Genomic DNA, 17,385 nt, shown 5'->3' with positions numbered 1-17,385 from the left:
TTTATGTACTTTTTGTATCCTACCTTTATTGTTTCTAATTTTTATATTGTTATTTTTACCTATTTCTACAACATCGAAGGGTCCTAAATACACTGAATCAAGCTTATGACCAGTTTCGTTTTTTTAAGAAAACCTTGTCTCCTATTTCTATTTTAAAATCTGATACTTTCTTATCATTTATTTCTTTTTGTTTAATTTTATTGTTTTCTAAAAGTATTCTAGCTCTTTAAAACGCGATTTCCAATATAAACTTAACTTCCTTAGAATAGTCTTCTATATTATATATTGGATCTATAGTATTAACGCTATTAAATTTAATTGGTAGGTTACTTTGTCTACCAAATACAAGTTCATATGGACAATAATTATGTGTTACTGATGGTGTTGTGTTAAAACAATACACGAAATACTGTAACCATATGTCCCAATCAGTTTTATCTACTGAAATATATGAACGAATGTACTCGTTGAAGGTCCTATGACTTCTTTCAACGGTACCTGATGTCTGGTGATGGTGTGCTGTAGATGTTATGTTATCTATTTTCAAATATTTGCACAGCTCAGTAATAATGGAATTTTTATATTCTGTTCCCATGTCCGTAATGAACGTCTTCATTGGACCGTACTTCAGAATAAAAGATTCGAATATGGCTTTTGCTACAGTTGTTGCACTTTTGTTTGCAACAGGAACTGCTACTAAATACTTTGTCAGGTCACATATTAATGTGATTGCGTATTCATTCCCATTTTCCGAATGTGGTAGTGGACCGATCGTGTCTACTATCACTCTGTCAAAAGCATATAGTGGTGTTTCGGTTATAATCATAGGTGATCTTGTATGTTTTGTCGTTTTCGACGTCAGGCATTTTTGACATTTATTAATGTACTTTTTTACACATTTAGTCATGTTTTTCCAATAATATCGTCTCTTTATTTTTGTAATTGTTTTATTTATGCATGTATGACCTCCTTGAATCGGATCGTCATGGAATGTAGACAATATAGCTTCTTTTTCTTTCTTATTATTTACTTGGGTCACCGGCTTGAGTAGCGCTACTCTTAAAAATTGTAAAATTCTATTGCCCATATTTTTGAAAGATTCTATTGAAATAGTTTCAAAGATCTTTTCGCTCGGTGCCACTTTGACTTTGGTGATACTAAGTATACCGGCTTCTTTTTCGAGCCTTTGAAAAAACTGACCTAAGTCGAGAATTCCATTGGTATACATATCGCAAATGTCAATTCTTGCTATAACTTTCTTGCCATGTTTGAATGTGGTCGAGGAATCAGTTATTCGCAAGGTCACTACTTTTCGTACTTCGTCATTTACAATAACGTCATATACGTTGGGCTCGGAAGCTTTTTCAAGATTTTGCCTTGGCAATAGTTCTTGTTTATTTTCTGCGCAGAAATTGTTTTGTCTACTTTGGTACCTGGTAGTGACTTTCAGGATTTTTTTTGTTCATGTCAATTAGATCGGATATTGCTATCCTTGATAGGGCGTCTGCCACAAAGTTATCTTTACCTCTCAAATACTCTACTGTAAAGTCGTACTCTTCCAATTCTAGCATGCGTGTCAGTTTTGAACTCGGGTTGACCATGGAGAACAAATATGTTAATGGTCTATGGTCTGTTCGCACTGTGAAATGTTTTCCTATATATATGGTCGAAAATATTTTATTGCCCAGTCTATTGCTGCTAGCTCTTGTTCTGTAGTACTCTTGTTGCTTTCACCTTTAGTGAATTTTCTTGATGCATATGAAACTGGAAGCTGGAGTCAATTAGTTTTGTGTTAAAACTGCTCCACATGCTTGTTTGCTTGCATCTGTGATTATGCAAAATTCTTTGCTAAAATCCGGGTTCTGCAATAGATTAGGTTGAACGAGCTTTTCTTTTAAGTATTGAAATGCATTTTCGCATTCTGCTGTCCATTCGAATGGAACATTCTTTTTACATAATCTTGTTATGTGCCGGGAATATTCGGCGAAATTTTTTATGAAACGTCTATAGTAATTGCAAAATGCAACGAAACGTCTAGCACTATCTGCATCATGTGGGACTGGATAATTCTTGATCTTTATCTGTGCATTTGTGACCTAGGAATGTCACCTCATGCATAAAGAATGAACATTTTTCTGGATGCAGTTTTAGATTGTTTTTTCTACTAAATTTTTAATCTTGTGTTGTTCAAAACAACCAATAACGATTAAATCATCCATATAGAGGAAAGCTTGACTTGGCTCAAGCCCCGAGAATGCTTTTGTCATCATTCTCTGAAATAAATTAGGTGCTATTTTTAGACCGAAAGGTAATCGTGTGAAACGATATGAGCCATTGCTCGTTGAAAAGACGATATATCTCTTGACTTTTCTTCTAGTTCAATTTGATGAAAACCTGACATTAAGTCAAGGCAAGAAAAATATTTTGCTCTTCCCAATTGATCAAGAATATCATCAATTCTGGGGAGCGGAAACTTATCTGACAGCAATTTTTTGTTTATTTGACGATAGTCAATTACTAATCGCCAGTTTTTTTTCTTTAGATCCCGAAAGTGTTTTCTTTGGGACTAGCAAGAGTGGGCTATTATAAGGCGAAACAGACGGTTCAACAATACCCTGTTCGATTAACTTTCCAACTTGTCGCTGGATCTCGTTTAGTTGGCTATGCGGACTCCGGTAATTTTTCACATATACCGGTTCATCATCCTTAAGTCTTAATTTTTGTTTATAAATATTATTAGTTGTGATCGGTTCGGTGTCAAGTCCGAACACATCACTATACTCAGTGCATAACTTTTCGAGTTTGTCTTTGAATAGTATTGGGAAATTTTTCTTCAATTTATGAATTACAGATTCTGTTGAGGAACCAATTGTCATTTGACTTGCATTGCTATACGCAGCAAGGCAAAGACTCATGAATGATCTTGCACATCTCACAATGCTTTTGTTTTTGTATTTTCTCTTAAGTTTTCTAGAATATACTGGCGTCAGTCTGGTATGCTCTGTCTCTGTCACTCTTTATAAACCTATATGACCTACGTAGTTGCGTAAGAATTGAAAATTTAGTAATAAGCAAGCAAACGAACGATCAAGACGTGTTCTACCAGTGGCAGACACAGTTCAACAAAATTGAAGTAAAAATAAAGTTAAGTTCTTATGAGATATTAAACACAGTGGTTTATTGTTCATCATAATTTGCTCCTTCGAGCCGGATCGTTGGGCATTGTTTGTTTGTTACTCATTGCTTAATAATTTGTTGCAGCGTGGTTGCAATTAATTGTTAACCTCAAAGTTAGTAGTCGTTGGTTCTGGCCTACTATCGAATAGACAATCGCGTGCTTATTGGAAAAAGCGCGGACAAACGGTGGCGCCACTCGCCTATCGGTATCTGTTATCGATATAATCGACGAGATCGTGAGGGAACACATCTCTGGAAAAAGACGCGTCTTGAAATTTTTGGTCCACACAAGCAGTGGAGATTTCTTGGTATTTCATCATGGAGGAAATAAAAACATTCATAAAGGCCAGAGGAAGATTGAAGACAACCATTACCCGCATATATGGATATGCAGAGAATCCTGCACAGGATGCCGACGTCTTCGCAATTGACACCAAATTGGAAACTTTGTCCAATGCGTGGAACGAGTTCGTGAAGTCTGGCGACGAATTGGCCAAATACGACAAACTAGAGGGTTATGTGGACCCTACCGAAGACTTCGGGATATACGAGGAGAAATATGAAATAGCAAATGCCCGCCTTAAGGCTTTACGAGCTGCCTTGGCTCCGTCTGGCAAGTTGGAAGAAATCGGCGCGGCTGGTAACGATGGTTCGCTCTTCCAAGGAATTCTGCAACAAATGCAGAATCAACAGCAACAACTACAACTCCAGATGCAGAGTCAAATGGAACACCAGCGACGGCAAATGGAGCAGCAGCAACTATTGGTTGAGAGATTGCTCTCGCCACAGCAATCTTCGTCTTCGTCAGGCTCACAGTCGGTTGCAACAGCGGCACCAAGAGATTGTGAGTTACCGAAAATCAACATCAAGCCCTTCGGTGGAGATTACAAGAAATGGCATGCCTTTAAAGACCTGTTTGAGAGTACCATTCACGGAAAGACAACTTTAACGAATATCCAAAAGTTTCATCACCTTAAGTCATGCGTCATAGGAGAAGCAGCGATACTCATCCAGCATCTGCCCGTAGTGGATGCAAATTACGTCACTGCATGGAAATCATTGAGTGATCGATATGAAAAGCCCCGTTACTTGGTGACTTTACTGATGGACACATTCACCGCATTGCCAAAAGCTGTTGGGCAAAACTCATCATCGCTACGCGCTCTGACTTGCGGAGCCAGTGATGTTATTCGGGCTTTAGACGCTTCTGGACAAACGGGCCGTGACTGTTGGCTCATATACTTGCTCATCAACAAGGTTGATGAGGCTACCCGACGTGAATGGATCGACAAAAGCCAAGATATCGAAAATCCTACCATTGAAGAGTTGCTCAAGTTTTTGGACTCACGATGCGATCGCCTTGAGCTCAGTCAAGTTATCGATCATGTAGCGAGCAAACCGAGGGATGAAAAGGGAAAAAGGCAAGCACGCACCATGCTTGCCATTACAGGTAATTGTATGAAATGTCATAGTACTGAGCACATACTGTCGGCTTGTCCTCAATTCCAGAGCTTGACTGTCAAGCAACGTTACACCTTTGCGAAGGAGAAACATATGTGTTTTAATTGTTTGAGAACTGGACATGCTCAGAGCAGCACCAAGGCAACTCAGGCCAGGTTTCTGAGGAGTCACCAGCGGCATCAGCGATAGCAATGATGAATGTTACCAGACCCAGTAAGCCAAATGGCCAACGAAGAAGCACTCTACCTACTGCATTGGTACACGTCCGAAATTCTCAAGGAGCCTTGCTGACGTGCCGTATTTTATTGGATAGCGCCTCAGACTTGTCATTCATTTCGGAACGGTGCGTACAGACGTTGGGGCTTGCACGTTCGCCATTTCGAGTTGCCACATCGGGCATCTCAGACGTCAAGGCGGGAATAACCAGAGGTTTCTGCTCTCTCCAGATGATGTCTCGTGTGTCGAGTCATTGCATCGATATTAAAGCTCACATTTTAGGAAAGATCACCTCACCATTGGCACGTGAAAACATTGATGCTTCATCACTGTCGGTATTCAAGGGATACCAAATGGCTGACCCTGACTTCAGAACTAACGCCTCAATCGACATTTTGCTGGGCAATGATTGCATTTGGTTAGTTCTCACCGGAGAGAAGTTATGCGATGGTCAAGGGCACCCTATTGCAGTTAACACCATATTTGGATGGGTAATCACATCGGTATACACTTCAAGATTGCAAACATCATCTACGTCATTGCTGACTACGGTTAATATAGATGGACTACTGCAAAGATTTTGGGAACTAGAGGAAGTTCCATCACACACAACTGTAAACAAAGAGGATGAAAAGGTCGAAACGCACTTCCGGCGTACCCACAACCGCAACTCGAATGGAAGATACATAGTCGATTTGCCCTTCAAGGAACAAAACCCACAATTTGCGGATACATTTCAAGGAGCGAGATCGCGCTTTCTCGCAGTCGAGCGTCGTCTAATTAAGGACTCCAGCTTGAAGTTAAAATATACTCAGTTTATGAGAGAGTATATCCAGCTGGGTCACATGAAGGAAGTAGCTGCAGACGAAGACACAAACGTATGTATGAAGTCATTCTATCTGCCACACCATCCAGTCATAGGCGCCAAGCTGCGGGTGGTGTTCGATGGATCATTTCAAAATCGGGATGGACGATCTCTTAACGACGCACTTCACATTGGCCCATGTATACAACGCAACCTCTTCAACGTTTGTCTGCGTTTTCGAATGCACAGATTCGTATTTTCTGCGGACATCGTCAAAATGTTCAGACAGATTTTAGTGGCCCCTGAACATCAGAATTTTCAACGAATCCTTTGGAGAGAAGACCCTGAGGAACCATTGAAGCATTACAAGTTGACCACAGTCGCCTATGGCACGGCATGTGCACCGTTTCTGGCAGTTAGAGTGCTGGAACAACTGGCAACTGATCACGAATACGAGTTTCCAAGTGCGGCTAGGATACTTTTGGATGATTTCTACGTCGATGACGTACTGACAGGAGCCATGAACGAACAAGAACTGCTCGACATTAAGGAAGAGCTGATACTCCTTATGTCACGGGCACAATTGGAGCTAAGCAAATGGGTCTCGAATAGTAAACGAATTGCCAGCAACGAGGGAAATGAAATCGATTTCTCAAAGATGGCAGCAAAGGTGCTTGGGCTGCATTGGCGTCCTGGAGAAGACGTCCTAACATATAAGGTTTCATTATCGGAGCATATGACTTGTACGAAGCGACAAGTGCTATCTGACACGGCACGCATCTTTGACCCACTCGGCATTTTGGCGCCAGTGGTGATCAAGTTTAAAATTCTGCTCCAAGAATTATGGCTGCTTAATCTGGATTGGGACTCGGAACTGCCAACGAAGCAAGCGCACTTATGGCAAACATTCAGAAAGGACATTTTCACGTTAAGGAACTTGAAGATACCACGATTTGTAGACAATCAACCCGATGACATCGAACTCCATGGATTTTCAGATGCTTCGTTAAAGGCTTACTCTGCTGTCATTTACAACCGTGTGACACACCTAGATGGAAGCATCGGAGTGGCACTCATTGCAGCTAAAACAAGAGTTTCACCATTAAAGCAGAAGTCGTTGCCACGGTTGGAACTTTGCGGAGCTCTACTATTAGCTCGTTTATTCCAAGCAGTAAGGTCTGGTCTGCGCCAGAAGGATGTTAAGATACACGCATGGACCGATTCTACAATCGTTTTGTCATGGCTTTCGCATCAACCCTGTAAACTTAAAACATTTGTTGCCAACCGAACGGCAGAAATACTAGAGACCATACCACGTAGCGCTTGGAGACATGCCAGCACTAAAGAGAATCCTGCGGATTGTGCATCACGAGGCATGCTAGCGAGTGACTTAATTAACTTTGATCTATGGTGGAAGGGACCATCTTGGCTGCACGACTGTACACTATACTCAGAGACAATGAATAGACCACCAACTTGCTGCTCAATTCTCAAGCCAGCAGCAGAACTTGAGTTCAAAACCAAAATCTTGACAACCATTTCCAAGGATATTGAGGATTCCCCATTTGAGGTACTACTCGGAAGGACATCATCTTGGATCAGACTGGTTCGAGTGGTCGCATATGTATTCCGCTTCGTTCATCGAATCAAATCAAGCAAGTCTAAATATTCAGGACCTCTAAAGTTCGATGAAGTTACCAGAGCAAGGAAGTTTTGCCTACGACAGGCACAAAATCAATTCAATGACGATAGACAGCTGCTTTTGAGGAAGCAATCGGTGGAGCGACGATCAATTTTAAGCAAACTATCTCCCTTCGTTGACGAAGATGGAATTGTACGTGTGGGTGGACGTTTGGAAAGGTCGCAATTGCCTGCAGATGCCAAGCATCCAGTAGTTTTGCCGAAACAACATCGCCTTGTGGAATTGCTGCTGAAACATCAGCACAAGGTCAATCTTCATCCAGGAGTTTCAGCAATGTTTGTAATAATTCGCCAGAAATATTGGATCATTGGCGCACGAAACCTTATTCGACGTATCACACATGAGTGCTTAAACTGTTTTAGACAGCGCCATCACACAGCAAATCAGTTTATGGCCAATTTACCGGCTGTTCGAGTGCGACAAGCCTTTCCATTTGAGCATACTGGATGCGATTATGCTGGACCTATCTTGTTGAAGGTTCACAAGGGACGAAACCCCAGGAAGGAAAAGGGCTACATTTGCCTGTTTGTATGTATGGTTACTTCAGCTCTTCATCTGGAGCTGGCCACTGATCTCAGCACCGACACATTCTTGGCGGCATTAAAACGTTTTATGGCTCGTCGTGGGAAGTGCTCCCAAATGTATAGCGATAACGGGCGCAACTTTGTTGGTGCAAAACGTGCACTAGACGAAATGGTACAGCTTCTCGCTTCACGCGAGCACAATGATGTCGTTTCAAAAGCCCTTGCGGATCAAGGCATCAAATGGAATTTTATTCCTCCATATTCACCACACTGGGGTGGTAAGTGGGAGTCGGCAGTACGCTCGGTTAAGCTGCATTTGCGACGTGTAATAGGAACCAACGTCCTCACCTTTGAGCAGATGCACACACTGCTCTCGCAAATAGAATCTGTCGTTAATTCGCGACCATTGTGCACAGCATCGGATACTGAATAAAATAAAGTTAAGTTCTTATGAGATATTAAACACAGTGGTTTATTGTTCATCAGATTCTTTTCTTATATCTTTGGTATTTTGAACTATATCGTAGTTCGAAAGTGATTCAAATTTTATATTGTTAAAGCCTACTATTTGGCATTTATCTGTGGTATTTAAGAATCGGACAAAAGTACTTTGGGCTGTTGCAATAGTGTTTGCAACATAAACGCCCGGTTTAATTTCCTGATTCGGAATTAAAATGTTATCTTCTGCTGAAGATAGTTCTATTTTGCGTACCACTTGGGATCTTGCTGGTAGAAGTGTTGAGTTATTACCAGAATTGAATGTTATTGGAACATAAATTGGGTACGTTAATTTTCGTGGTCTAAGTATAAACCAATCTTCTGAATTGCTGTAATCTAATTTGCAATTAAAAGTTTTTATAAAATCTAATTATCTGTCTGCGATTCTATTGAGACTAGGCCTTTGGAGTTTATTACTCCTTATCCTATGCCTCGAATGTCTACAGTTTTGTTTACTTGGATGTCGTGAAATACATCAGAATTTTCTTTTATTATTGAAATGTCTGCACCGGTATCAATTAAGAATGTTATTTTCTTATTTGTTTTAACATTCTTAAATGATACGAAATTATTAAGACTTAGGTTAATGGAATAGACTTTATTTTTTAATTTTGAGCATTTGAAGGATCTTGTCCGTTTCCCTGGTCGCTTTGGGTAATTCGGACATTTGTGTTGTTGTAACCATTCTGTTGGTTATTTGTGTTTTGTCTATTACTATTGTGTCCTCTTCCACGGCCGCCTCTTCGGTAGCGTGAATGATTTCGGCCTCGTTGGGCTCTGTGGGCATCGTTATTGCTCCAATTCGAGTTGTTATTGTTCCAATTCGAGTTGTTTCTCCAGTTACCATTATTGTTATAGCGGCGTCTGCCGCGGTCATTATGCTGGGCATAAAAAATGGTATTTTTTTGGAAACTTTCTGTGGAGCCCGTCTCCACTGAAAGAGTGGTGAATCTAGCAATGGCTTCTTTAGCCGAATCAAAGTTTCCTGATTCCATTAAAAGCTGGACTCTTTGACTTTTGGTATGGCTTACCATAGCATTTACTGCCACTTTGGTGGTGTATTTTATTGCTTGTTCAGTTGGAAGACCATCCGAAATATATGCGCCTTTAAGGGCGTCGGTCAACTCAGTAATCTCCTTTGTGTATGAAACACAGTTATTGGGGTTTCTTTGTAGATTTTTAATTTTTGCTGTTAAAAGATCCACTGATTCACCCTTGAAGATTGTTGATAGTTTTCGTATTACTTCATCAATCGTTGTTTCAGAACTTAGGGTATTACCCGCTTGACCTTTTAATTTTGATTTTATGATTTCGATAGCTACTGCTTCGTGCATTTCTTTTATGCTGTTAAGTACGCGAAGCGCTCCAAGGAAACCCGGTAGATTTTTAATATCACCATCGAAGTATGGTAGCAGCCTGGTGGCTGTGTTTATGAATTCTACCCTCGTTTGTGTCATTTTGTTGTTTTCTTTGGGAATTGTTGGCTTGTTAAGACTTATTGCTGATGGTTCTTCTTGACTTATTTCTTCATCAGCCATTAGTTGCGTTTTTTCTTCCAGTACTATTGAAGTTTCCAAATCTAATGTTTGTTTAAATTCAATATTGTGTCTCTTAAACACAGTTATTGCTTTTTGTTTGTAATCACTGTAGAACGCACTTGCGGCTTTTTGCCATATCTTTAGTTTGCTATAGTGTTCAGTTAATACTGCTTGAAGATTCTCGGTTATTATCTTCGTGTGTTTGGTTACTGTGTCTTGGGATGTTTCTCTATTCTGCGAGAGGCACTTACAAGATTTAGTTAATTCTTGTGCGTGTATTCTAGCTTTTCCTATTATATCATCCCAAGTAACCATAGTTTGTTAAGATTAATTTCTATTTCTATTTCGGATTCTTGAGAACCCATTTTACTAAAAAAAGAAATTTGTCGTTTAGACCTGTTGTTAATTTAAGAAAAAAAAATTTGAAAATGTGTAAGGTTTTACTATTCTATGTCTATTATTTCTACATCTGAGTCTGTTAAATCTATTGGTACTGCACTCGATTCTGATATGTTTATCAGCGCAATTGAGTCCTTGAAAAGTTCGTGGACCCATCCGGGCACGTCTTTTCTTAAAGGAGTCTTAGCTAACAATCTACTGTAAGCTACTTTTATGGATTTTTCCATAAGATCTGCAATATTTTTTTGAAATTTGTAGTTGTGGGCTATCCAATACCTTATTTCCTTGTATTTGTGATTTGTTTCACCTGATTGTATCAGGAAATCAAGGAAAGGTAAATATTTTTGGAGCTTTTTTTGTTTCTGCTTTATCCATATTCTACACTAACTGCCTAAACCTATTAAACTGATTATGGATGTATTTAGTTCTTTACTGCTGTTGTTCCTCCATTAGGTAGAAACGCAGTGTGCCCGCTGCGTTTGAAAAACAGCATACATATGGTACCGTGAGAATTAAACGTATCTGTACCCTAGTGCCTCCTTTGACTGGGAAATCTTCGCCCGTTATGTCAAGGTAAGCTAACCTAATTTGTACCAAGTTTATGGAGCGTTGAGGTGAGGTACTTCCCTCGCTCCTAAAAACCTCAATTAAGTCTTGGACTATGCTAGGGTGCCTGTTGTTTATTTTTTCAAAGTACCTGTCACAATGGGTCATTTTTTTTTTTTTTTTTTTTTTTTTTTATATATATATATTTTATCTTTTGTTAAAAAGGTTTTGATTTATAATTGCTTGTGTGCATATGTATTTTTAGATCTTATCTAGATCGTTAGCTTAGAGCTCTTTTTGTTACACATTTATTGTGTAATAGGTAAGCCTTATATAATACATATGCGCACAATATTATGACAATTATTAAAAGTAGTATGTTCGTTAATCTCATATCAGCATTTGATGATTCAATTTTATTTATGACATTTGCAGTGGAGTCCACTGATTTTGTTTCGATTAACCCCATTGTGGGTATATCGGATATGTCATCAAATTTACTTATGCTATTATTTTTTTTTTTTTATTTATTACAAGTGTGCAAAATATGAAATAAAGTTCATAAAGACAGGTTAAAAACTTTTGTTTAGCAATTACTTTAATTTTTTTTTTTTCATAAATATGTTTTGACCGGTACATATTTGAATTTGATTTCTATTTGAAATATTAAAATTAAATTGTTATGGATTCACGCATATATTTTTTTTATTTAAATTATTCCTGAAGAGAAAAAAAAAGTAAGAGAGAAATAAAATTTATCTCGACTTTGTCTTGCACAGCGAGCCAGAGACGTGGAAAAATTATAGAAAATGTGGTTGGCTCACAATTCAGGTATACATTTCATTTGTTTTATTGTTTTTAAAAAAAATCTCCAACCACATTGTTAGTAAAAGCCTGTCAGACAGTTAGTATGTCGCAAGTTGCACTTTCGTGCTTCAACTTGCTATTAAGGTTATAATTATAATTATTAAATTAAAGGCAAGTTAAGACTTGCGCATTTCTGCGGCCCCCTTGCGTTTCTTCGCTCTTAGGCAAAGGTCAGCTTTTATTTTATCAATACGCTCTATGCAGCGTTGTCGGTCTTCCTCCGTCTTCAGAGTGGCCAGTAGGTCTACTTCCAGCCTCTTCTGCTGGAGTAGCTTGCGTACTTGGCCTCCTCTTTTTTGTCTTCTTTGACTCTGTTGATTTGGTGTTGCGGGCCCGGTACTCAGCTATTGTGAGTGGGCGCGGTCCATTGTTGGGATACAACTCTAACGCTTCTTCTAGCGTCGGCGCATCCCTTTGCTCGATAGGAGCAGATTCCGCAAAGGGAATATCTTCACTGTTCATTGGTGTTCCTTGTTGATTGATTGGTTGATTTTCTTTTGGTTCGCTTGATTTATAAATGGTTCCAACCGCTGCTTCTGCTTTCTTCTGGGCATTTATTCCAATTGATTTAAAATAAAATTTTCATTTAAATAAATAAATTGTTCATGTTTTGTGTTGTGGTTAATATTTGCAGTTGTTGTTCTTCTGACATTAACGTTGATTGATGGTTTGATTTTTGCATTTGGTTTGCAGATTGCAGTTGTTGTTTTTGTTAGCAGATAGCGGGTCCTTGTCCTGTCACGGTCGCCATGTTATATATATATACCAAGACCGGGTTCCTTTTGTAAAAATAATATATCCAAGATGAACACGTCATTATCACGTTATTATTTTGCTTAAGCTAAGTTTACATATATATTCTTATGCTGCGACTTATGCGACAGCTACAAAAGAGAGGGAGAGTGTCAGTACATACATACATATTGTTGGAGCGCTTGCATCAAAGTGCTTGGTCAGCGTTCACACGCTGGCCTGGCTCTAGCTCATGTTACGCTTGTGCATACATTGCTTATGTGAATATATGTATGTGCATATACAAATGTACATACATATATGATCATGCTTAGCTGTAGATTTATGCGAATATGTTTATGTACATACATCAATGTATATATATAAACATATTCAAGTGCACAATTATATTTTAATGCGTATATGTTTAATTGTTTATACTTGCAACAGAGTGTTACAAGTTGAGCTCATTGTACTGAATGATTTGTATGAATATACTATAGGTCCAAAATATTTGGGCTAACAATGTTGGCCTTTGCCAGAGTAATAGCAAGCATTAAATTTTGCAACTCCATCATTAGCATCCTATTTGTAGACAGTAGTGTTTTATATAAATGGCCAGTGTCAACTTGTGAGTCTTTGGCTATCTTGAGAATTTTGTTGACAGTAATTGTTACTGATTAAGCTGGTCCTGAACTCTAGTGTTTGTTTCTATTTGTCTATTATTGGCATTTATTAATTGCATTTCACTAAACCTAGTCTGCTCTAAATCCTCGGCATCGGGTGTACCCGCCACAACCTTTAGTATGGATCCTAGGAACTCTAAGCTCCTGGGGACTCTATGGTGCTTGCCTAACGCCTCCAATAGGTCTTGTAGATGTGCCGTGTCCACAATTAGAAGTTTTTTCATGTGGGATTGCGGGAACATGTCAATTGACGATGAAAGATGTCAATTGATTAATTTGACTGTTTCTTTCACAATTCGCGCGTACTCGGAGAGGTTTGCCGAGTGCCTGGCATAGGTGTATTCCTCCCATACCAAGATTTCGCCGTCGACGATGGGAATGTACTTGGCACGCGAATAGTCGATGACATGTGCCGAAGCCAGGGATAAGGAGAGGAGTAGTATGGATCCAAACCTGTAAAATGAGGTTGTTTTCTTATTTTTCGCAATTTTTTTGTTTTTCTTTTTACGGCCCACCACCAAGAAAGTTTGTAAAAATTATGCCAAGTGGCTAAAAGTAAGTTGAACAAATATATCTAACTTATACGAGTTTGCCTAGTGGCTTAGAAAAGGTGTACAAAAAAACAAGGGAGTCACCTTAGGTTGTCCTTGTGGACCACCCTCCCTCTAATGAGGACCTCGGTCCTCAGGTCTGCTTCCACTGCCTTCTCATCACATAAAGGTGTGAGTTTGTTTCCGAGCCGTCGGTTGGACTTGACCAAAACTCTGTCACCAACGTCGAAGACCCTATTCTGCCGATTTGCGTTCTCCCTAGCTCTGAGCATAGTCTGAGCGTTTCTGATCTTTTTTTGTATTTTTCCTTGTGGCTCATCCTGCGCCTGAACCACATCGACTGGTCTCTGGTCGGTCACCGAATGGATCGACTTATTGTACTCAGTTGTAGCCAGTAAAATGACTTCTACAGTGTCATTTATGCCTCTATCGATCTTTAGGCATCTGGCTAGCTCTAACAGGGTGCTGTGAAGCGCTCAACCTGTCCATTCGAGATGCTATGCAATGGTGGTGCATTTGAAATGCTGACCCCATAGTTGTTTGCGAGCATAGTCACTATGGTCTCTGAATTCAATGACGGTTCATTGTCACAGTAAATGGATCTGGCTTTAGGAAAAAAATGCATGATTTGCATTAGAGCTGGCTTCAGATCCACAATGGTTCTTGAGAGGATCGGTTGGACAATAGCAAACTTAGAGAACTTGTCGATGCAAGTTAGAAAGTATTTCTTGTCAGTGGAGAAAATGTCTATGTGTAACATCTCTCCTACTTGTGAGGGGATCGGTGTCTCTCCAAGCTCTTGTTTTTTGGGGTGTCTATCATATTTAGCCCTAGCACATGTTTTGCAATTTTGTACTATTTCATTGGCCATTCTTGCCATCTTTGGAAAGTAGTACTCCGAGAGTACCTGCTTAATATTTTCCTGTGCAGACCTATGGGCCCTATTATGCTCGGCTATGAGGATTTCCCTTCTATCTCCCACCGCAATTACATCCACTACGCGATTTTTGCAATGCCAGAACTTTGTGGCCGGGTATCTACGAACCAATGAATCTTGTATCATTGCAAGCGTGTGTAAATTACAGTGGAGAGCATTTACGCATTTGGGTGAAATTACATCTTCGAGCTCGTCTAGCAGCGATTCGATGGAAGTATAGCTGATCCAGTAGCGTTTCTTATTTCCAAAAAGAATAAAACTTCGTTTTAAGGGTGAACGCGCCTCTTCTAGCACTATTTGGTTTTGAAAGCAATTCAAGGGTTTGTCTGTTGTCTCAATGGTGTTGGTGAGAGATACCTCACTGTGGATCGTTGCTGCGCAGGACTCAATTTCTTGTTCATTCACAGCGTTGATCTGCTGTCTTGACAAGGCATCCGCAACAAGATTGTCCTTGCCGGGTTTATAGAAGATACGTGCATTAGACTCGTCAATGCGCGCTTTCCACCTTTTTGATCTTCGCATTTGGATTGGATTCCGAAACTGCGAGGGTCAAGTGTTGATAGTCAGTGAAGATATAAATGTCTTTTACCCCATACAAGTAATGTGTAGTAGGTTCAAAGAAATATTAAGGAACACCAATAGTCCCTGTTGGTTTGAGCTCAGTTTATTGAATAATTCTTAATTCTATAACAATTGTCGACTATAGCTAAGACCGCGTAGCTGCGCTGCTAGTCATGCAGGCAGAGGAGCGGTATGCTTATGTATAAACATACTTATGTATAAATGTATAAGTGTTTACATAAGAGTATGTATGTTTATATACCGTCGCGTCGGTAGAGTGAGGATGTATCATATTGCATATTAGGCCAACGCGGCCGCGCGTGTTATATTTGTCGACACAGCAATTGTCCAGCACCATGCACTCATGGGTGGTCATGTTACTTAAGAGGCAAATGCACTTGAATGTTGCGCACATAAATATTGTAACTAATTGCTACAATATGTTTATATTGTTATTAATATGTTATTCCACAACATGCTACATCCCCCCTCTTTAGAAAAATAACGTAATTATATGGAGTTATTTTCTAAAAAATTTTTTTTTTTTTTTATATAAAAATTTATTACTTATTATTGTTTCTCTTTTGTTTTTTTTATATATATTTTTTTTTTTTTTCGAATGTTCGAGTGTTTGTTTAATGATACATGTGGTAAAATTATATTTGTATATGTATAGTGTCATTAAATGTTGGTAATTTATTTGTTTAAATTTCTTTCTCTTGTTTTATTGTTATTATTTTTTTTATTTTTTTTTTATATATATTAATTGATTAAGATTTTTAGCCTATCTTTATGCACTAATTGTTTCTTATTCTTTGTATCTTTAATTAAAATGTTATTCTATCTTTTATTTCTTCTATGATGTATGGGCCTAAATACTTAGATTCTAGCTTATGACCCGTATCATTACGTAATAAAACTTTACCTCCTATTTCTAATTCGATATCTTTTACCTTTCTATCATATATTTCCTTATTCTTTGCTTTATGCTGTTCTAACATAATTCTTGCTCTTTTATAAGCCTGTTCTAATCTAAATTTTGATTCCTTAGCATAATCTTCTATGTTATATAGTGGATTTATCCTATCAACACTATTAAATTGTTGTGGCAAATTTGAAGTTTTACCGAACACCAACTCATATGGACAATAATCATGTGCCATAGAGGGTGTTGTATTAAAACAATATTCGAAGTATCTTATCCATACATCCCAGTCAGTTTTGTCAACTGAAATGTATGATCGTAAAAATTCATTAAGTGTTCGGTGGCTTCGCTCCACAGTGCCTACAGTCTGGTGATGATGTGCAGTTGAAGTAATCTTTTTTACTTGCAAGTTTTTGCATAAATCTTCAATTATTGAGTTTCTATATTCTGTTCCCATGTCCGAAATTAACGTCTTCATTGGACCGTATTGCAGAATGAAATCTTCAAAGATAGCTTTCGCTACTGTTTTTGCACTTTTGTCTTTAATTGGTATTATTACAAGGTATTTTGTTAGGTCGCAGATTAAAGTTACTTCGTATTCATTTCCGTGTTCTGATGTTGGGATCGTATCCACAATAACCCTATCGAAAGCCTGTTGTGGCGTTTCAGTTATGATTAACGGTGTTTTTGTATGCTTTGTTATCTTTGCTTTTTGACACTTATTACATTTTTTTATATATTGAGATATATCTCGTGTCATATTTTTCCAATAATAATGCCTTTTTATTTTGGCCATAGTTCTCAATATTCCAGTATGACCTCCTTGTATTGGGTCATCGTGGAACGTAAACAGTATTGCTTCTTTTTGTTTATCATTATTTAATAATAGGGTCACCGGCTTGAGTAGCGCTACTCTTAATGATTGTAAAATTTGATTGCCCATATTTTTAAAAGATTCTATTGAGACAGTTTCAAAGATCTTTTCGCTCGGTGCCACTTTGACTTGACTTATGTTGAGTATACCGGCTTCTTTTTCGAGCCTTTGAAAAAATTGACCTAAGTCGAGAATTCCATTGGTATACATATCGCAAATGTCAATTCTTGCTATAACTTTCTTGCCATGTTTGAATGTGGTTAAAGAATCAGTTATTCGCAAGGTCACTACTTTTCGTACTTCGTCATTTACAATGACGTCATATACATTGGGCTTAGAAGCATTAAGAGATTGTTTTTGCAAATCTTCTTTTTCTTTTTCGTTCC

At 38.6% G+C, this 17,385-nt stretch overlaps 1 protein-coding gene across 1 annotated transcript; it reads left to right on the top strand.

Moving 5' to 3' along the window:
- Positions 1–5,087: 5,087 nt before the first annotated feature.
- On the top strand, positions 5,088–8,318 carry LOC137572479 (uncharacterized). Its single transcript, XM_068284234.1, has one exon. The coding sequence runs from the start codon at positions 5,088–5,090 to the stop codon at positions 8,316–8,318; it is 3,231 nt and encodes a 1,076-aa protein (XP_068140335.1).
- Positions 8,319–17,385: the final 9,067 nt, after the last annotated feature.

The sequence above is a fragment of the Drosophila tropicalis genome, unplaced genomic scaffold, assembly GCF_018151085.1.
Source record: "Drosophila tropicalis isolate 14030-0801.00 unplaced genomic scaffold, ASM1815108v1 contig_330, whole genome shotgun sequence".
Lineage (NCBI taxonomy): Eukaryota > Metazoa > Arthropoda > Insecta > Diptera > Drosophilidae > Drosophila > Drosophila tropicalis.
This window is presented reverse-complemented; position numbering and strand designations above follow the sequence as displayed.

Excerpts from the sequence above, each read along its gene's own strand:
- LOC137572479 (XM_068284234.1), top strand. The coding sequence starts at position 5,088 with ATGTCTCGTGTGTCGAGTCATTGCATCGATATTAAAGCTCACATTTTA.